Below are 21212 nucleotides of genomic sequence, written 5' to 3' on the forward strand. Positions count from 1 at the left end.
AGGGATCAGACCACCCAAAGCCCTGGAGACAAAGCAGTTTTAAAAAATGGAAAAGAAAGCATTGCAAGAAAATATTATTCAAGTATTAAGCAGCACATATTTCCTGACGCTTCCTCTCTCTCGCCCAGTGAAAAAAAGGGAAGAAGGAGTGGGTGGTTGAATTACAGAAGAAAGAATGTGTACAAAAATACATTTTATCCCACAGCCAGAAAGTCGTCTGTCCAATATTCAACTCCACGAATATTTTAAGGAAGTGGGCAAGAGGTCAAGGCTGGATAGCAGGCAGGGTAGGTCATGATTTGAACCCATAACCTTTGGAGTTGAAAGTGGCTTCTGAGGAAAAGAAGAGAGAAGGGCATACTTGCTAACAGAATCAAGATTTCGGGGACACAGTGTTCTAAATTCTTCCAGCAAACCCACCCAACAATTTCCAAACACACACCTGTTCCCTGAACCACCAGACTTCTCCTTTGCTGATAGATCCCAGACACCTTGGCTCTTAATCTCCCACTTTAAGATAATAGGACACCTGGTCTACACATGCAACAGGATGAGGTGGTAGAGTCCTGAGGTGGGAGACTGGACTGTACCACCTCAGGCTGCAGCTGGGGAGAGTGTTTTTTAACCCATCGTAAGTAAACACACAAAGCACTTTACTGCTGTCTGAATTATTTCTATTTTTATTGCGTAAGTTTCAAAAATGCAGCTATATGATGATGATGATGATGAAAGGCTGTTCCTGACTGAACTTCTTTCCACTTGCAATTGTTCTATCTTCCTCTCTTCCCCAAAGGCCAGGCCTTCTAACCACGATCTTTGTTGCTTTCTCCCTTTCTCTGCAGCATGCTTGTGTCAGGTCTTAGTGGTGCTGCTGAGTCTGTGTGAGGCCCTGTGGGCAGCTCCGGGCTTCCGTCCAAAACCTACAGACTTCCGAGCCGAATTCGATTCCATTGTCCATATGGCAAGGAACCTGCTGAGCGACACCAAGAGCCTCTTCAACCACTTTGTAAGTCAAGCGGCCAGCTTGAAGCTGCATTAGAACACATCAGACTATTGGTCCACTTAACTCCAGCGCTGTCTGCTCTGCCCGGGAAAGGCTCGCCAAAAATCTGCCACCAGCATTTCCCGTGAGCTGGAAATGCCAGAGATTGACCTTCCACACAAAAAGCAGATGTTCTGCCGCTGAGCTATGGCCTGCCAAAGATGTGAGCTTTGGGTGGCTTCTAAATGAAGTGGCAGTACATTGACTTTTTTGCCTCCTGGCCCAAATGAGACAGATTCAGAAAATGGCAAATTGGGAACCTTCCTTCTGTTTCCTTTTCCTTTTAAGCAGCAGAAGTTCCCACTTGGGGAAAAAGAAAATCTTCCTAAGAGATCTTAAGAAAAAATATGATATTTTGTCTTGTTGTTTTGAAAATAAAATAAATAGGAGGGCATATCCTCCCCCTTCATTATTTATTGGTTAATGTTCCTGTTCATTTGCACTATTTTGTGGTCTGATTCTCGCCGTTCCTCTTCCCTGTACAGAAAAACCGCTACCCAGCAGAAGGAGAACACAAGCTAGATACGCTGCCTGTGTTATCCATGACTGCGGTGGAACTTGCCAACATCCAGGTAAAAGAGGCCTCCTCTTCCCTCTTCTCCCATCGCTCCCGCCCATAGCTATCAACCTTCCCTTTTTTTGTGGGAAATTCCCTTAGTCCAGCACTGCTTCCCGCTGCTATCCTGGATTGTTAGATATCCTGTAGATTGTCCCCAAGACAGGTGAGGCTGCTGATCCCTTATTTCCGAGGCTGCTGATCCCTTATTTTCAAATCTGAAAGTTGACAGCTATGCCCCCGCCCACAGGAAAACCAGTAGGTTCTCCTTTGCACCACAGCTAGTTGCCTTAAGCAAAATCTCTCATAGTGGCCGCTTTAGGGAATACAGGCTTCCCATGGCTGGTCTCACTGGCCCCTCGCAGTAGCTGCAGTTCTCCCACTCTTTGTAGGTTCTAGCTTTCTGCCAGGTTTTGTGGCTCCAGCTCCCTCACACAGACAGCCTGAGATGACTCCCAGGCTGCATACACATCATACAGCCACGCTTTGTATACGCTGTACATTTAAAGCACGTGGCCTGTCCCAAAGAACCCTGGGGACCGTAGTTTGCTAAGGGTGCTGGGAAGCATTGCTCTGTTGACTACAGTTCCCAGGGGAAGCCAGGTGCATTAACTGTGTGGCGTGCAACTTCTCTTGGCACGATCCCCATTTAATGGAGCTGTTTCTTGGTTCCCCTCTGCAGCTCCACTCACTCCAAAATGGCTCCCTGGCCCCAATGGTGCACCCAGGTTTTCTGTGTGGGCAGAGGAGGGGAAGAAACTTGCCTTATCAGATCTTTGGTACTGTCTGCACTGATTGGCAGTGGCTCCCAGGGTTTCAAGATAAGAAATCTCTCCTGCCCTACCTGGAGGGGCTGATGATTTCACCTGGGATCTTCCCCATGCTAAGCAGATGCTGTAACCACTAAGCCACAGGCCCTTTCCCTAATACCGTATTTTTTGCTCTATAAGACTCACTTTTGCCTCCTAAAAAGTAAAGGGAAATGTGTGTGCGTCTTACGGCGCGAATGCAGGCTGCGCAGCTATCCCAGAAGCCAGAACAGCAAGAGGGATTGCTGCTTTCACTGCGCAGCGATCCCTCTTGCTGTTCTGGTTTCTGAGATTCAGAATATTTTTTTTCTTGTTTTCCTCCTCCAAAAACTAGGTGCGTCTTGTGGTCTGGTGCGCCTTATAGAGCGAAAAATACGGTATATTTCCAGAATACAGTGGTACCTCGGGTTAAGTACTTGATTCGTTCTGGAGGTCCGTTCTTAACCTGAAACTGTTCTTAACCTGAAGCACCACTTTAGCTAATGGGGCCTCCTGCTGCCGCCACGCCGCCAGAGCACGATTTCTGTTCTCATCCTGAAGCAAAGTTCTTAACCGGAGGTACTATTTCTGGGTTAGCGGAGTGTAACCTGAAGCGTATGTAACCCGAGGTACCACTGTATATGCAGACAAGGCAGCCTCTGCAGGTGGCCTGCCTTCCTGCCCCACCAAAGTTCTTTCTCATACAGCCCCTCTCTGTCTCGTTCCTCTCTCCTCCTCCTGCAGGTCTCTGTGGGTCTGGCTCGGCTCAGCTCCGACTTACAGTGCTACCAACGCCACTTTGAGTGGCTGCGGAGGGCAGCCCCACTGCTGCTGCGACCCATGGAGCACGACATCACCACAGTGCACAGCCGGCTGGAACGCCTCCTCAAAAGACTGGAGCACCTGGTAAGGCTTTGAGAGGAAGGAACAAATCCTGGGGGGTGGTCCAAATTGTGTGGGGTTGACTAGATGCGCCTGCAAGGCCACTTCCGGCTCTATGAGCACTTCCAGGCTGTGATTGCTTTGGGGTGGGATTCGGTCCCATACCAGCAAAATCAGATTGTGGGGTTATAATTGGTTGGGGTCTTGCACAGCAAAATGGCTTCCCCAAAAGATTGGACTTTTTGCTGTAAGGAAAGTGATGGGGAAAATGCACTGGGAAGCCCGGGGTGATCCTTGCTTTGTCATCTTAGGAACATAGGACATTGCCCATCATCAGAAATAGGGAGGGGTTAATATGGGCTACCTCAGAGCTTCTGTCCTTGCTCCAAAATGTCACAACTCACCCGCTTGTCTGCTTCTCCCCCAGATGACCAAGCTCAGCCTCTCACGGCCCAACGACCCTCTGCCAACCCTGCCAGCCCACGGCACCCACTGGTCTGTGGTTCAGGCAGGCCACGCCATCATCCACTCATTTCACCTCTACCTGGACTGGGCATCTCGCGTGCTGGTTCTGATCCGGAACAAGCTGTGAACGGCAAAGAAACTGAACCACCATGGGTATTTTGGAAAGCCTTCTCACGGACCTGGAACTCTTAGATGCTGCTTCAGCAAATCCGGTGGAGGAGGGTGCAAGGAAGGAAAGAAAGTCTATGAAACAGGGTGCCCCTGGATTCCTCTTCTGGGGGGTGCTGCAAGGGGGGGATGCTGAGACCTACGGCCCACTCACACACCCTTCCTACTCCGTGGGGGGTGCATCGTGAAACAAAAAGCGACTTCCCTTGCCCTTGGAAGAACTCATTCTCCCTCAAGGCTTGGGGAAATGGTATGGGGAACGGGGGGGGGGGGGTTCCCCTTCTTCCAAGGACATTTTTGCCCTCTCCCGCTCCCTGTTAAGGGAACACTATAATCTGTATGATAAGCATTGATCTGTGTCAAGTATCGGAGACCCCTTATAGGTATAGTCGTGGTGGATAATCTGCCCGAAAAGCACCTTGCCCACCACGATTGTTCTTTCCCCAGCACTAGATTGTGTGCTGCAATCTAGGGCGCCCTCTCAGCTTGTGCCCCACAGGTCTTGGCTGTGCCCCCAGGGAACTGAGAAATGTGCGTGAGAAGATGCCGCAGTTCTGTAGGCCGCGGAGGGGAGGAGAGGATTCATTGAAGGCAGGAGGCTTGACCTCTCACTGGCAGCCATCCTGATTTCATCAATAGCCCCTGACAGTTTCTGCCCCTTGTCCACCTGCAATCTAGTAGCACCCCAAAAGTGTGGCCACAATCTAGCACAGAATCAATAGTTTTCAGCATTCTTCATACAGGGTGTCACTGCACCACACACACGCATATGGGTTAATAGGGTAAGTCAGGGTGGTTGCTGTTGTCTTCTTAAAGATGCAAACTATTTTAAAGATAAGATAGCATAAAGGGCGTTGGACGCAACATTTAAAGGGGGCATCATTCCCCATTCTCACACAGCGAGGAAATGCTTCTTCTAAGATGCAATATCATGCGTGTCTTGTCTAAAAGCAAATGACGTTTGCTTTTTATCCCCTTTCAAAACTATTGTTACACATATACAGATTTATGCAGATTTCATCAATTATAGCTGGACGGTCAATCAAAACTCAAGAGACAGAAAAGCTTTTAGAAGTTTGAGGCACCTTTTCTCAAAAGAGATGATCTTGTAGTTTATTTAGGCAGTATTGAATCTTACCTGTGGTTTCAACAATAAGCAAAAAAAAAATCACACATAAAACAAGCCATGCTTTTGTTAAAAAATAATTTCATTGGGAAGGGAAGTCAGAAAGTCGAGATTGTGAAATTCATTTTCATGCTCCTGAAGAAACAACAACGAATCGTCAAAAGTTTAAGGCAGATTTGTTTACCAGCAGCGCCCTCTGCTGGATCATTTTTGTCAGCCCAGCCAATACTGTTGCCGCAGTGGATTACAAAAAGGACCAGTTAAAAAACCAAACCAAACCAACTTCACCTTCAAAAGAGTTTTGGAGTAAAGACTATTAACCCAATATGTATCCTTCTGAATGTACCCATTTGAATTTTGGCCGAACAGTTCTATACAATGCATTGATCATAGAATCGTGGAATTGTAGAGTTGGAAGGGACAGAGGGTCACGCAACCCCCAGTCATGCAGGAATCTCAGAGAGAAAATGCATTACAGATGGCAATCCATCTGCTTAAAACCTCTGCTTAAAAACCTCCAAGAATGGAGAGTCCCATCACCTCCTGAGGAAGTCTGATCCACTGTCAGATAGCTCCTACTGTCATAAAGTTCTTCCTGACGTTTAGTTAGAATCTGCTTTCTTGTAACTTGAATCCATTGGTTTGAGTCCTACCCTTCGGAGCAGGAGAAAACAGGCTTGCTTCATCTTCATGACAGCCCCTTAGATATTTGAAAATGGCTATCATATCTCCACTCAGTCTTCTTTACCAGGCTGAACATATCCAACTCCCTCAACTGTTCCTCATAAGGCTCGGTTTCCAGACCCTTCAACATCTTGGTCCCCTCCTCTGCACACATTCCAGCTTGTCAATATCCTCCTTAAATTGTGGCGCCCAGAACTGGACTCAGAACTCCAGATGTGGTCTGACCAAAACAGAATAGAGCAGTACTATTTTTGATGGAGAAGTTCATCCCATTCTTGATACCCCTTCACGGCTGTAGTTAACCCTCCCCACTCCTGTTTCAGGTATTTATCATGAGCCCTTCATTGCTCCACAGTATTTATAAAGCCATTAGGTTTCTTCATTGTAAGTTATTATTATTTTTTAATTTATTATCTGTTCCAAGTCTGGTTCATTTTATTATTATTATTAATTATTATTATTATTATTGTCATCATCATCATTGTGTTTATTATTATTTTTATTATATTTTATGAATGTTATTTTATTTTGAGCATCTTCCAAGTATTTATTGACCGGCTCCTCTCTCTTTCTTTATCTATCTCTCTCCCTCTCTCTTTTCCCTTTTTTGTAATAAAAAAAGATTTTAAAAAAGATGGGGGGAAATAAATTTGAAATAAAAAAAATTAAATGGATAAAAACAAAAGAGCTGTGTTTTTAATATGAGAAATGATCTAAAACATATAATTCAATTGTCACTCATACAACAACTACTATTATTCAGACAAACAGCCAACGACGGTTTCCGAGCCTGGCATTTTGGAGCTGCAAGTGGGAGGCTAGCTGTGTTAAAGCAGAGCACCCAGCTACAATAGCACTTTACCTGCCATGCCACCAGGGTTGTTTTCCTCAGCAAGCCTGGCAGTCGCAGAGCTTTGGGCTTCTAGGCTGAACTTCCAGCCTACATCCAGTCAGCTCATCTTAAGGGCCAATTCCTGTCTCCAAAACCCCATAAAATTTGGAGCTTGCTCCTCACAGTCCACAGCACCACAGTCATGGCTTCCCCCAAGGAATGCAGTGTGCTGCTGTTTGTTAAGGGAGCTGCAATTCCCAGAGAAGACCGATTATTAAACCAATCTAGGAACTGCAACTTCCTTCGTGGGTGGAATAGTCCAGCAGCACAGGTTCCCCTCCCTCTGAGGCTTGCTTTATTTATATTTACAATTTATATACCACCTTTAATCTTCCAAGCAGCTCGAGGTGGCGTACATGGTTCTCCCTGTCTACTCCTCACAACAACCCTGTGAGGTAGGTTAGGCCAAGAGGCAGTGAGTGGCCCGTGAATTGAGCTTCATGGCTGAGCAGGGATTCGAACCGTCGCCTCCCAAGTCCTCCTTCCCACCTTTGCTGGGCCTAGAAAGCAGGGCTTGATGCTTGATGAATTTACTCTCCCCTCTTCCCTCCAGCTTTATAAAACGAAGCAGACTGACACTGATTAATCCTTTAATTTATTTAATCAACCAGAAATTAACAACTCTTGATCTTCTCATTCCCCACACACGGGGAGATTATATGAAGCAAAGCCGATGAGATAAATCAGGAGAGCTGCAGACGGGTTTTGGGGGGAAGGCATGTGAGGTGGGGACAGTGTTGAGGGGTCATGGCTGCCATCAGGGGAGCCAGGGCTACGATGCTGAAGGAGCCCAGAGCCTTGAAAAGGAGCCATAACAGTTCAGTGCCTGGTTGAAATGGGCAATCTGAAAACAGGGCAGGGCAAGACCTATTTTACTACTCAAACATATTGTACACTCCACATACATAAAGACACTTGGGCCTCGCTCGCTGGCATCCCCTCAGGATGTGGGGAGGCTATCAGAATTGTTAGGGTGCTTTCACAACAGAGAAAGCTGGGGTTTAGTGTATACATGTGCTCCACGCCTTGGTTATTGGGGAAAAGTCTGAAGTCTTTATGACACTAGCTCAAAACGCCTCCTAACAGCAGTGAGAGAATAAGCCAGCTACATGCGCCACAGAACAGGGAGCTGCAGGAGTTTCTGCTGACCCTAGGATTTGTAGATAGGAATATTTGATGGGAATGGAGGAGAGTGGGAATTTTCCCTCTCAGGAACGAAACAATAACTGAAGCAGCCCGGAATCTACCTTTGCAAAGTGCAAGCTGAGTAATATACTAGTAACCTGGTTTACAGACAGGCCCTATGCAGGATTAGTGAGGAACAAGTCCAATATGCACCGCAAACAACCTTGGATAAATAAATGGTTATATACAGCCCTTAGTGTCAACTGACAGTGGATACACACAATTCTACTGCAGTAGCAAGCAGAAGGCAATCCTATTGGTTTCTACTGACATAAGTGGGTGCTGCAGCACCTAAATAACAAGGCCGAAAGTTTGTCGCAGTGGCTATTTCCTAACTAGCCACAGCCCTCACAGAACTTGCCAGAAAGCATAAGAGGGCCTCGAAATTCAAGGAGTCACAGTGGGATTGGGCCAGGATCTCCTGCCACACACCCCATGAGCAACTGCAATGCACAATCTGAGAGGTATTCCCCCTGATCTGTGGCCATATGCCAGAGGCATGTCGGCGCCTAAAGAAGAAAACATCCAAACAGCAGTAATGGAATAAAATCGGAACACACAATCCTCTGGGATTTTGTCATTGGGCAAAGTGAGGCAGCCGCCTCGGGCAGCTGATTCTGAGAGGTAAAGAGACAGGCCTCTTCGTGATCCCTGAAGTTGCCTTCCGCAGGTGCCGTGGCGGATGCTGCCCCTCAGTTTTTAAGAATGATTCAAATGCCAGTGTATTGGCGGGGAACATCTTGTCCTTTGCCTTAGAGGGGGAAATCTCATGGCCAGCTCTTGGTGTTGCCTTGCTGAACTGAAGGAGAGCTCCACAAGAATGCAACAATATCATTTCACGGCTTCCATTTATCCCTGTGAGGTTCCTGCACAACGGCTTCCTAATACATTTCGCCCTCTGGGTTTCACCTGCCCACCTCCCACTCTACCGCTCCAAACTCAACACATGAGGCAGCTGCCTCCTCTTGCCTCCTGGTAGGGCTGCCAAAATCATAATAACGATGTCTTCCTCGCCCCACCCCCCAAAAAGTAACTGCTTGTACAGTTTGAAATGGGCCTGATCCATAGGTCTGCTCTCGCCCTTTTACCCAACCTAAAAGTCATGGCAACCTCAAAGAACCAATGTTTTCACAGGTTGTGAAATGGCCATACGTTGCCTAAGCAGAGGGAAGGGGAGGGCGTATTTGTGATAGATCAAATGGTAGGATGGATGGGTGAGCAAATGGAAGAGAAGGGATGTGATGGTGGGAGGTCTTGTTCTCCACCCAACATCCTCTCTCTCACACTAGCATGGCTCACCGTCATCCTCGTCACCAGCATCTCCACTGTGACCTCCTGCGAGCCCTGCATACCCTCCCGCGTAGGCCTTGCGCCCGCTGCAGGGAGCCATTGGGCCCGGAGGGCTAGGGGAGAAGTCTAGAGAGTCACTAACACTGAAGATATATTTATCCCAGAGGAAGCGTTCGAGGTCAGGGGCCAGAGCGGGTGAGCCGGGACCTCTGCTGCTCCCCATCGACGCCGTGTGCTTCTCAAAAATCCGCCGGCGGTACTTGAATTCCAGGATGGTCTTGGTGTAGGTATTGAGGGTCAGCACAGAGGCTGACATGCAAAGGGTGAACGAGAGCCAGGCCATGCTGTGGGAGAGAAATTGGGGAGGGGGTGCAAAGGGATGGATCTCAAGGTCATTCTTGCACTGCCAAATCTATCCAGATCCCCCATGATAACTGACTGCCCAAAACTCCTTTTCCATGTATACACCGGTTCTGACATAATTCTTCACCCATTCATGTCACGCAGCCTTTCTCAACCTGTGGGACCCCAGATGTTGTTGAACTACAACTCCCATCACCCCTAACTAGCAAGGCCAGAGCTCAGGGATGATGGGAGTTCTACTCCAACAACATCTGGGGACCCACAGGTTGAGAACCGCTGAAAGGTAAAGGCAAAAAAAAGGTACCCATTCATGTACCGCTCCTTCTGTTGGTGTCTAGATAGCTGGAAGAGGACCAGCCTAGACCAAACAATAAACGAGATGTTATGGGCTGCCGTCCCATAGTCAGTGTGTCCAGTGCTTCCAAACCCTCTCTTCTTCACCCTCACAGAAACCTTTGGACATCAACAATCCAACCAACCATGTATGATGAGGTGTTGCCAAACCATGGGTTTTTGTTCCATAGGCTTCCTTGGCTTATGATGTCGGATACCAGATGGGGAAACAGAGGCTGAAAGGTTTGCTCCAAAGAACTGAACTAAAACAAAATTGGGGTGGGAGGAGGGAGTGTCAAACAAATGATTCGAATTTGGGTTTGCTTGCAAAAATGCAAATGTAACATATTTAGGGGTTTTAGCGAGGCAGGGGGAGGGGACAAAATGGAAATTGGGCACTTTGCTACTATATAGCATGGGGTGGTATTATAAATAAGGGAGATTCAGCCTTGGATTCCGTGCTGGGTGACCCCTGAGCAGCTGTCATAAAAAAATCTGAAAAATCCCGGAATGAAGAGGCAGAAGGAGCAGTATTACTACTGATTGGGGCATGTGTCATGTTGAGTCCCAAGTCCCAACCAGCAAGCAAGCAAGAAGTAGCAGAACTGCAAAATAACCATAATATGAATGGAACCCTGAACACGGGTTCTCAGGTCTAATGCTTTCAGTCACAATAATTTACTGTCCACTCATCCAGTAACTTCTCCCATCTTACATTTCTTCTCTTCCACCTTTGTCCATCATTCTGTCTCTCTTTTTCCCCTCTTTCCACTTCCTTTCCCATATCCTCTCCTCCTCCTTTCATCTTTGGACAGAGCAACAACTCCTCTCTCAAATGCAAATGCCAACACCCAAAGTGGCTGGATGCAAAAGGAAAGGGGGCTCCTGCACCTTTAAGCTACAGCTGCTGAAATTCCTGCTGCTATGCTTTAATTAAAGGCATAGGAGCCCTGTCCTGGGTTGCATTTACCCTACCCACACCCCACTCCTCTCCCATGCTGGCTTTACTCACCCAAATGACCAGCCATAATACCATGTCTGAGGTCTCCAGTCTTTTGGTCCCAGGTTCACAGCCACCTGAAAGACGGTCATGTACATCATATGGGCTACCATGCCCAGGAGCCCTGTTGGGAAGGGGTGGTCAGAAAGATACTCAGAATATGCCCAGCCACAGTGCTCTTGGGTACCACTTTCTGGGGTCTGAGCTGAATAGGAGCAGAGCCATGGCAGCCCAACAGAAAGCAAGTTTGACAAACTTGAGAGATTTCACTTACAAGTGTAAGGCTGGACATTTCAGAATCCTGGTGTCTGCTGCCTCGGGCAGTCACCGCACTTTGCCCAATGGTAGGGCCGACCAATCCCTGAAATGCTGTTTTACTTTGCTTGGGAAATTGTGTCCTTGAGAAAACACTCAAACTTGAGATTCTATCCCTACCTGAAAGCTTAAAGTTGTACATTCTAGGGAAAGCTATACCAAGGCTTGATCCTGCTGAATACATGAACTGACAGGCATTTGTGGCCCGGCTTAGCTCATGGCTTCAGTATTTCACTGTATTGTTTGCCTCTAGCAATGGACACACACTATTGATCACATGCTGGGAAATGAGGCCAGCTACCTCGGATTACCCTTTACAAAGCTGGCAGAGTGCCTTGCTGGGCACCACATATGAATAAGAAATGTTGTGGTGGTTTTAATTTATATCCCATCCTTCCTCCCAAAAGAGCCCAGGGTAGCAAACAGTCTTTCGGCCAGTGATCTCACGGTTGCCAGGAGGCGTATCTTTCAGCTATCAAATGTTTGCGTATACAGGAATGTTTTAAAATTCCTCCTGAAACTCAACAATGAGGGGGACAGACACAAACTCAACAATGGTGGAGGGCACCACCACTGAGAAGGCCCTGTCAGGGACAAGCATCAAGCAGGCAGTGGCCAGTGCTTGCCCCACCAAGTATGTGCAGTAACCTTTTCAAGGGGGGGGGGACGACGACACATTACACACAAATGGGTATAAAGAAACTAGAACAGTTTGGGGTTGCATGGTTTTGTTTTCATTTTTGGGGCTTCAACCTTTGCCTGCCACCTGTTTCCCCACTCAAAATCACTCCCCAAATACTTTTCATTTAAAAAGAGAGACTTCCTTGTACACATTTAGATATAATGTGAACATGATACAGGAATGGCTGGACCATGATCTCTAATACTATATGGATGGGGTTTGGGTCAGTGGTGAAAGTCCATACAAAATGAGAGAATCGGAGAGTCAGGGATGGAGATCTTTAAAGCGGTAAAATCGGGATGTGGAAAATATGGAAATGAGGAAAGGCAGGGTAGAGATTTGAAGATATGCCTCAGAGGTCCAGACTATGGGGAGCCCCGAAAAATCAACAATTATAATTTGGTCTTTTTTATTTTATTTTTTTATTTTAATTGTATTATGATTGGATATATTAATTGGGTGTTTTTATTGGAAAATTAATAAAAATGATTTTTTAAAAAAGAAAGTCCATACAAAATGAGTGTTAGGTCTAAGTGCTAGTGGGAAAAGTAGCTGACTACTGGAGGTGCAGAGTAGATTGAGATACCTGAGAGAACGGTGATCACAGCCGCAAAAGCATTGATCTTGAGCCCATCAATGAAGTTGGCATAGTAGACGGCATCCAAACACATCAATAGGAACCCCACAGTCAACAGGATAATATAAAGGAATTCGGAGGCAACGGAGAGCCACAGCACCCCTGGAAAGTAACATGGGTGGTGAGTGGGAGATTATAAACAAGCTATATGTCTCACAGGACGCGAGTGGTGCTGTGGGTTAAACCACAGAGCCTAGGACTTGCCGATCAGAAGGTCAGTGGTTTTAATCCCTGCGATGGGGTGAGCTCCTGTCCCTGCTCCTGCCAACCTGGCAGTTTGAAAGTGTATCAAAGTGCAAGTAGATAAATAGGTACCGCTCCGGCGGGAAGGTAAACGGCGTTTCCGTGCGCTGCTCTGGTTTGCCAGAAGCAGCTTAGTCATGCTGGCCACATGACCCGGAAGCTGTACGCTGGCTCCCTCAGCCAATAAAGCGAGATGAGCGCCGCAACCCCAGAGTCGGCCACGACTGGACTTAATGGTCAGGGGTCCCTTTACCTTTATATGTCCCACAGAGACTGGGGAAGGGCCGTAGCTCAGTGGTAGAGCACCTGTTCCCCATGCAGAAGGTCCCAGGTTCAAGCCCCAGCATCTCCGGGTAGGGCCACTGCCAGTCAAGGTAGACAAAACTGGGCTAGACGGACCAGCAGCTTAACTCAGCATAAGGGCTTTCCCGCTTTCTCCAGGCACAGGCCTGGGCATTAACGCTCCATGTCAAAGCACTCTTGTTTTCGTCCTGGAGCTTTCCCTGTGAAAACCTGCTCGACGAACGGCAGCAGCTTCCTAAATTCCTGTTTATAACACTTGTGATGTTTTTAACATGTTGATAACACATGACAAGCCTTTGGGATGGAGTTAACTCTACAATGAATCGGTTCATACATAATAAATAACTAAGGAGGAAAAAATAGTGCTCAGCCTCATTACTTGGTTCGGCAATAATGAGTATCACAGTGACCTCTTTTGTAGGCACATTTAAACTGCAGACTTCAATTGATTTCATAGTCGTTCCTTCTCCCCACTGAATCGTGGAAGCTGTAGTTTGGGGATAGAGGAAGATCTCTAATGGAATCCTTACCAACTACCGTATTTCTCGCTCTATAAGACGCACCAGACCACAAGACGCACCTAGTTTTTTGAAGAGGAAAACAAGGAAAAAAATATTCTGAATCCCAGAAGCCAGAACAGCAAGAGGGGTCGCTGCCTGCATTCGCTCCATAAGACGCACACACATTTCCCCTTACTTTTTAGGAGGGAAAAAGTGAGTCTTATAGAACAAAAAATACGGTAGATTCCCAAGATTGTTTGGTGTAGGGGGCACATGACGGTTGGTATAAAGCCAACTTTTGTAGCCGGGATGTAGAAGAGAAGAGAAACAAGAGGAACACAGAAAACTGCCTTATGCTGAATCAGACTTGTTGGTCCATCCAGGCCAGTATTGTTTACACAGATTGGCAGCAGCTATGCAGGGCTTCCCAGCCCTACCTGGGGACACCAGGGATTGAACCGGTGGCATTCTGCTCTACCACTGAGCTGTACTCCTACCCTGTGAATTAAAGGGATGTGGAACACTGCATATTAATTAGAAGTATGGTAAACGGAGAGCAGGGGTTGGGTTTCCTATTTGTCATTGAAATTAATGTAAAATATCCCATGCTGGAGTAAAACGTTCATGCACAACAAATAGGTCCAATGCAAGCATTTAGCATTAAGCTCATATTCCAAAACTGCAAACTGGTTGCCAATATTGTAAGATCTTCCAGTACTGCAGGGTATGTTGAGATCTATGCCCCTGTCATTATGATGACCTAAGTGGCCCCCTGCCGTATCTGGAGTATAGGATTGTTCGGCCTGAGTTATTAATTTCAATAACTTAATTAGCTCCCAGGCTTTAAATAACACTCCCGTGTCAAAGGTTCCATTTGTGATTTCCGAGTGTTTGTGAAACATACGTCTAGCAGCGGGCAACAGATGCAATACTACATCATAATATTTTATAGACACTATGGGATGCACATAATTTAAAATAAATAATAGGAGGTCCAGAGGAAAACCTAATGCACAGAAGTTTTAAAAATATTGTGCTGACTACCAACGTCCAGAATGTTTCTGCCCTATACATTTCCACTGTGGTGGTGGGATTTTATTTGGGGGGTGTCAAATTTTATTACAAAAGCCAGTCTTTTCCAGGAAGTGGGTAGCTCTTTGCTGTTCATAAGTTTAGCCCTGTCCTCTTAGGAAAGGTTCAGAGCTGGCAGCCACCTCTGCTTCTAGTAGAAGCGAATTCCATAGTTTAACTATGCCCTGTGTGAAGAAACACTTCAGTTAAACTATGGCATCCGCTCCCACAAGAGGAGGCAGGAACGACCACCATCTTGGATGTCTGGAGCAGACAGTCGGATGAGCCACTGGTATGTCTCAACATAAAACAGCATTATTAATTCTGCCATTTCCCGTTTGTGTTTGCACCCTTAGACAAGATGTCCTGTTTTGCCCTCCCCAAATCTCACCTTTCTCCGACTCGGGGGGCAGCTCAATGAAGCTCCGGCACTTCTCCTCTAAAAGGGTGGAACAATGAAAGAAGACGGCGTCAGTGTATCCAAAGGTTGGTGCTGATCGCGACAATTATGTCATTCTTCTGTTTGTCAAGATTTCCTTCTCCCCTCGCAGCGAAAGAGGGCTTCCCACAATTTACTCCCCATCCAGGCTTGGAACGCACTTGTCTTTTAAACTGCAGGTGGCTTCATTTGAGCCAGGATGCAGCCCCAGGACCGGGGGGTGGGAGGTGAGTAGAACAAACCCAACTACATATAGGGTGGATCAGGAATCCAGATCTACACCACTATTTTAAAGCACATTTCCCCTACAAAGAATCCACAGAGCTACAATGCCAAGTGTCATGAGCAAGCTACAGTTCCCAGGATTCTTCGGGGGAAGTTGTGCGCTATAACTGCATGGTGTGCATGTGGCCTGTTATGCTTGACCACTGGCCCTAGATCACAAGAGGTGGAGACCTCATCTTATTCTGCTCCTCTGCTGCCCTTTGACAGCCACCTTCCACATCCCCACCGCCAACACTCTTCTCCTTTCCCTCTCTTGTCTATCTAACAGGAGAGGGGCTTGTGACCTAGCTGTCAAAATAATAACAGCTGCCATGGAATCTGAGATGTAGGCTGGTTTCGTACCTCCGTGATGCTCCTCACACGAGAGCCAGAAGCCCGTGTGGAAATAGCGGAAAGCGTACTTGTCTTCGCCCGTTTCCCAGATGTACTGGACCACGTGGGGGTCCATGGTCACGTTTCCATCCATCGTCTCGTTGCTGTTGATGGGCACGCAGTTCCCCTTCTTGACGGCCGAGAGGCAGGGCGGCTTAACCACCTTGTGGGTCCCCTCACACCAATAGCTGGTGCAGAAGGCCGAAACCGAAAAGCAGAGGGCCAAAGAGTTGAGGCCCAAGGAGAGCATTGAGCGGGACCTTCGGCTCAGTTTAATCATCGTCCCTGTTTTCCCAAGAGATGTGAGGAGCTGTCTGTTTTGCTGCCCGAAGTCGCACCCAAATAATTCAAATTCGCTCACAGTTCCCAGAAAACTATGTTCTACTGTTGGATAAATCTGCTGGTTCCTTGTTTCAGTGGAATTCTGAACAAACCTCCGTTTACAGAGAATGCCTCACTTTTGATCATGATTTTCTCCTCCTTATTCGTATGCTGTGGCCCATCCAATATGCCCACTATGAAGCAGTACACCACAAAATGGTGTAATCATAATTTGAACTCAGCCTGGGGTTCTGTTCTTATTAGGGACTAGTTACTTGAGGAGTGCTTAAGAGCCACGCAGGTGCTGGCACCCAAGATACCTAAGGTCTCAGAAAGAAATTAGTTTGAACTAATGAACACAGAAGGAGCTTGGCAGCATGATTCCTACCTAGACCTTCCAGATCTTGATTAATGATCTGTGTATAAAGTAATTATTAGCAGGTTGCCTAGTTTATGCTGAGTACTTTAAGAAGAACTTTAAAACACACACATACTTTCCCCCACTGCTAACCTTCCCCCCTTTTATAGCTATATTAATTAATTATTAACAACACCCATTCAAAGTCTTGTTAAAAAGCTGTTGTAGGCCATTGCCCCGATTAATCAATCTTCCAAATTAAAATCTTAAATCCCTTAAGGTTTGGTTTGGTTTTTTAAAGTGATGGGTTTGAAGTCAATGCAAAAAGTCTTTTAGAGTCCACAAAGAATTGCAAACCATCTCGGATTTCTCCCTCACATGTCCTTGACTAACAAAGTCTCTTCCAAACAGAGTGGAAATAGTCTAAACTTTAGTCTAATTGCTGCAGTCTAAATGCTGCACAGTAGCCCTTCTGAAATAGTTTTAAAGAGTGAAAACCTCCCCATTAGAGAGTTGGGGTGTCAAGAAATGTGGACGCCCCGCTTCCCCCTTTTCTAGCAGCTCAGAGGGGACTGTATAAACAACTCTACAGTTTGTCACGAGGCATGGAGTGATTTAAGGTTTGCCAGTTCTGCTTGTCTGCTAAGAGGGGAAAGCTCTGTGAGCTTTCAAAGGCCTCGTCCACCCCTCAAATTCAAGCCCCTGGGAAGGGGGAAAGGAGTGGAAAACCCAGCCTGCAACCCTGACTCCCCAAAATGACTTACTACTAGCAAGTTCCGTTGTCTCAAGCACCCCTCTTTTCCCTCTAGATTGGTACCCCTCAGTGGTGTTTTTGGGAGTAGCCAGATTAAGGCGCAGTCTTCACAACCCACAATGCCCGTCACTTGTGGTGAAGAGACAATGCTTAGAGTTCTAGGTTCTGCTCACTCAAAAATCCAACTAGCCCTCTGAAATGCCCCTTATTTTTCATTCAGATCACTCCTGTTAAGAGTTTCCTCCTGCCCCTCCAATTCTGTTAGAAACTGTCTTCAGATACGGCCTGTCTGTCTCTGCCCCCTACACCCAGTCAGTCAGCTGTGCCCTTTTGGGGTCAGACGGCTCCAAGGGCTTTTTGTTTGTCCTCCTTTAAGAATTATATTCTAATCCACTTTCCCTCAGGCACGAAGGAATCCAATCTCTTCCCTTCTGTCCTGACTCCATCGCCGCTTTCCTTCAAAAATATCCTCCAATTCACGCTTGCAAGTTTGCAGGGTGATTATTGTTCAAATACACACTACAATTGCAAGAAGACGCCAAGTTCACCGTGCTGATTCTCTTCAGGGTCTTGAGATCTGCCTGGCCAAACAGTTGCCTGGAAAGGGATGATAAAAATCCAAAGTTTGTGCAAAGCTGAAGAGTAGCAGGCTAAGAAAAGAAAAGGAAGAGAGAAAAGGTTCTTTCTGGAGGTACTTTTGTCAAAGTTGTCTGGTGAATCTCAGCCCCTGCGAAAGCAGCCGTGGGTTCAAATGGAACAGGGCCTTTCAGTCTGTTGCTTGAGGGAGTTGAAAAAGTGGGTTCTGAGGAAAGCTCAAAATGCCATCCGGCAGCAACAGAAGGAGACAGTGTCCACTTCAGTTCCAAATCACCCAAGTGGAAGAAAAGACCTGATGTTCAACATCCGAATATTTTGATCCTCTTTCTTCCCCCAGGATAGGCTGCCAAACTGATTCAAAATAAAATCGTTCACGAAAAAGGTTTCGCTGGCATAAGGTTGTTGCCCCGAGTCCTTCAGCTGACCTGCTGGCTGGAGATCAACCCCCAAACATCGGATTTGGGGCCCACACTTGCACGGCCATTGGAGAGAAGGTCTGGAGTTCTTTCCTCAGCAAAGAGACAGCACCCAGTGCATGTCCACCCCAAAGGTTTCAAAGGAGCCAAGGACCCCTCTGCAGGCGAAGGAAAGTGCCGCTCCCAAGGGCGCAGTGTGCAGCTTGTGAGAAAATGCTCCCCAGATGCTGCTCAGAGGGAAGAAACAGGAGGTGCTCTCCAATCCGGCTGTGCAGAGTGGAGAGGTGGCATAAGCAGTGTGATAAATGAGCAAGCGGCGGAGAGCTCCGGCACCCTCCAGCGCGGCACCGTCCCCGGGGGATAGGAATCAGGCGGAGAAGTGCGGTGGCGGCTGATTAAAAAACCTCTTCATTAGTGCCAAGGGGGCACCAGTGCCAAGTGGTGGGGATTAGCATCTAATAAAAGGGGAGGGCAGGGAGAGGGAGGGGGAGCATCTCCGCTTTGGTCTTGCCTTTCTGCAATCGCCCGGCTGCCAGGAGGAGAGGATGAGAAATTGGATGCGGAGATGAAGGAGCAGCTGGGGTCAGAGGGGATAGAGTGGACACGGAGGCAGAGAGAGACAAAGAGGCTGGAAGGCTGACAAGGGCTTGTTGGAGGGGAGAGAGGGGAACGGACGCCAACAGGAAGGCAAATTGTATGGAGATGGAGGGGGGATAATGGGGCACGGATCGATCAACAGTGGAAGACGTGCACGTTAATGGGTGGATTGATTGATGTCACACACACACACACACACACACACACAGAGAGAGAGAGAGAGAGAGAGAGAGAGGTCATTATTTCAGAAGTGAAATATTCCCCCACCACCACAACAAAATCTGGATCTTCAGCGCTTGTATGTGTGTATTAATGTATGTAAACAAACAAAACAAATATTGTGGGCAGATGGTACCAAAGAAATGCAAAAATAAAGTTCATGGTTGTAGCTTTTCATTAATTTGCTTTTCACTGTCATATTTCACTCCTCAGAAAATATCTATTGGCACGGAAGGATTGTGGGCGTGGAGGGGAAGGTGTGGAAGGGTAGAGAAAGACTGGCCAGTGGAGAGGCCAATACAAAGAAATGCTTTATGTTACAGGTGGGTGTAGACGCCGTCTGTCTATATATGAGAGAGAAAGAGGTGTGGATGAGTGAATAGACAGGCAGGAGATATGGCGATCCCGTGGAAAGGGGGAGAGCGAAAGAGAATTTCAGTCTGCCCAGCACATTCTATTTCCCCTTTTGCACGTACAATTCCTGTTCGTCTTTGTGCCCTGTGTGGCCCCATCTCGCACACCCTTCCTGCTGTGTCACCCTGCCCCGGGTTCACAGTCTTTCTATTTGGGACCCTGTGTCTCTTGGGATTAACTCCCAGCTGGCAATAAGGAGATTTTTTGTGTGTCCCTTTCATTAAGAGCAACGCAGAGAATCAAACCACTTGCACCACAGCCGGCACGGACTTAAAACACAGCAAAGTAATTAGGACACAGAGGATCTAGCAGGATGGGCTGGGAGCCAGAACTCCAGTCTCCAGGGTTCTCAGAGAGAGGGGAGGGGTACGCCTGCTGAAAAAACAGCAGAAAACAAGCGTGTGTGGGCTGAGGGCTCCCAAGGTTGTGGTGGGAATAGAATCTAGTACCAGGATTTGAAGAGGCAGCAACTGGATGACCAGACGGACACTTCTGTATCTTTAATGGTGCTGTGTGAAAAAGGAGTTTCTGTGCGTGTAGCAGGGCTGAGAAACATCTGCAGCGTAAAAAAGCTGCCTGCTAAGAAGTCAGACCATCTACTGTCCAGATACTGCCTGCACTAACTGGCAGCCCCCTCCCCCCAGTGTTTCTGCCTGCAAAGCACCCACTCTGTTATGGCCGCTGGAGACTGGTTCATTAGGGTAACTGGAGCACTGTTCCCCCTCCCCCAGTCAGCCACCAACTTACAACCAGTCCAGAGGGTAGCACCCTTCTCTTCCTTCTCTTCAGTGTTGCCCTGGTATGGGCCAATAGGAAAGAGGGTGGGGACAAAAATAGCTGGTTCTGCTTGTCATTGGCTCTAGCTCCCTCTACTGGTTGTCTCCTTGCCTTTCACCCTACCACTCTCATTGGTTATGACCCTCCCCTGCATGAATTCCCTTTTTTAGACAGCTGCTTAAAGTTCCTTTGGTCGCTTTAGCTGGAAGTCCACATTCCTGGGTTGTTGTTGTTTTGAGAGGGAGTTTAAGAGAATAAGGAGAAGCTGTTCTCAGGCACCTTATAATTATCACAGGAAAAGGCACTTCCTTACTGTTAACACCAGTGTCTAATGGCATTACTAGTTGTGATTTATGGGTCACTCTTCTTCTTCTTCTTCTTCTTCTTCTTCTTCTTCTTCTTCTTCTTCTTCTTCTTCTTCTTCTTCTTCTTCTTCTTCTTCCTCTTCCTCTTCTTCTTCTTCCTCTTCTTCTTCCTCTTCTTCTTCTTCCTCTTCTTCTTCCTCTTCTTCTTCTATCTGCCCTGGGCTTCTTGGGGTTGAGCAGGGAGGGAACTGTAGGCATGACCTGCAGAAGCAAACAGTTTTGGAGACACCGAATGCCCCACCAGCAGCTTCAGCCTCTCCCCTTTGGAAGGCACAAGTAGTAATCATCTACTATATGTATTTTGGTCGTCAGTTGGTCATCAGTTGGTTGTCAGTTCTCTATGCATCTGGGCACGTCTTAAGAGACCATAACCAAATCTGGCATGATGGTTCCTGAGATCAATGTCATGGACCAGGGGTCCCCAAACTAAGGCCTGCGGGCCGGATAAGGCCTGAGGGACTTGTTTATCTGGCCCACGGCAACCGCCCGCTCTTACCAGCACTGTGCTGCGCAGCTGGCCACTTCCAGGTCGGAGGAGCACTGGAAATAGCTTGTGTGCATGCGCAGGCATTATTTCCGGTGCACCTCCGGGTTGGAGGAGGCCCGTGCCCATGCACACAAGCTATTTCTGGTGCTCCTCTGACCCGGAGCCCCCATGAGAAGAAGGCTCTGTGCCAGCAGATTGGTAGTGGGTCTTGATGCGCAGTCAGAGGAAGAAGAGGGAGCAGACTGGGAGAAGGAAATGTCGGAACTCGGAAGCCGAAGAGGTAACA

At 47.3% G+C, this 21212-nt stretch overlaps 2 protein-coding genes across 9 annotated transcripts in view; one reads left to right on the plus strand and one right to left on the minus strand.

Annotated features, from left to right (window-relative positions):
- Nucleotides 1-4997, plus strand: part of IL11 (interleukin 11) — a 66046-nt gene extending 61049 nt beyond the window's left edge. For all 8 annotated transcript variants that reach the window (XM_081886172.1, XM_081886171.1, XM_081886174.1 and 5 more), the window contains 4 exons: nucleotides 843-1006; nucleotides 1528-1614; nucleotides 3131-3292; nucleotides 3696-4997. In XM_081886172.1, coding sequence (XP_081742298.1) covers nucleotides 959-1006; nucleotides 1528-1614; nucleotides 3131-3292; nucleotides 3696-3860 — 462 coding nt within the window. In that variant the 5' untranslated portion in view covers nucleotides 843-958 and the 3' untranslated portion in view covers nucleotides 3861-4997. The remainder of the gene's footprint in view (nucleotides 1-842; nucleotides 1007-1527; nucleotides 1615-3130; nucleotides 3293-3695) is intronic.
- Nucleotides 4998-7185: 2188 nt separating this feature from the next.
- LOC309354678 (germ cell-specific gene 1-like protein) lies at nucleotides 7186-20180 on the minus strand. Its single transcript, XM_081884940.1, has 6 exons — nucleotides 20045-20180; nucleotides 15592-17651; nucleotides 14917-14964; nucleotides 12358-12510; nucleotides 10787-10898; nucleotides 7186-9422 (listed from the first exon to the last, which is right to left on the minus strand). The coding sequence occupies exons 2-6, from the start codon at nucleotides 15899-15901 to the stop codon at nucleotides 9074-9076; spliced, it is 972 nt and encodes a 323-aa protein (XP_081741066.1). The 5' UTR covers nucleotides 15902-17651; nucleotides 20045-20180; the 3' UTR covers nucleotides 7186-9073.
- Nucleotides 20181-21212: the final 1032 nt, after the last annotated feature.

The sequence above is a fragment of the Podarcis melisellensis genome, assembly GCF_964234715.1.
Source record: "Podarcis melisellensis genome assembly, chromosome: 13".
Lineage (NCBI taxonomy): Eukaryota > Metazoa > Chordata > Lepidosauria > Squamata > Lacertidae > Podarcis > Podarcis melisellensis.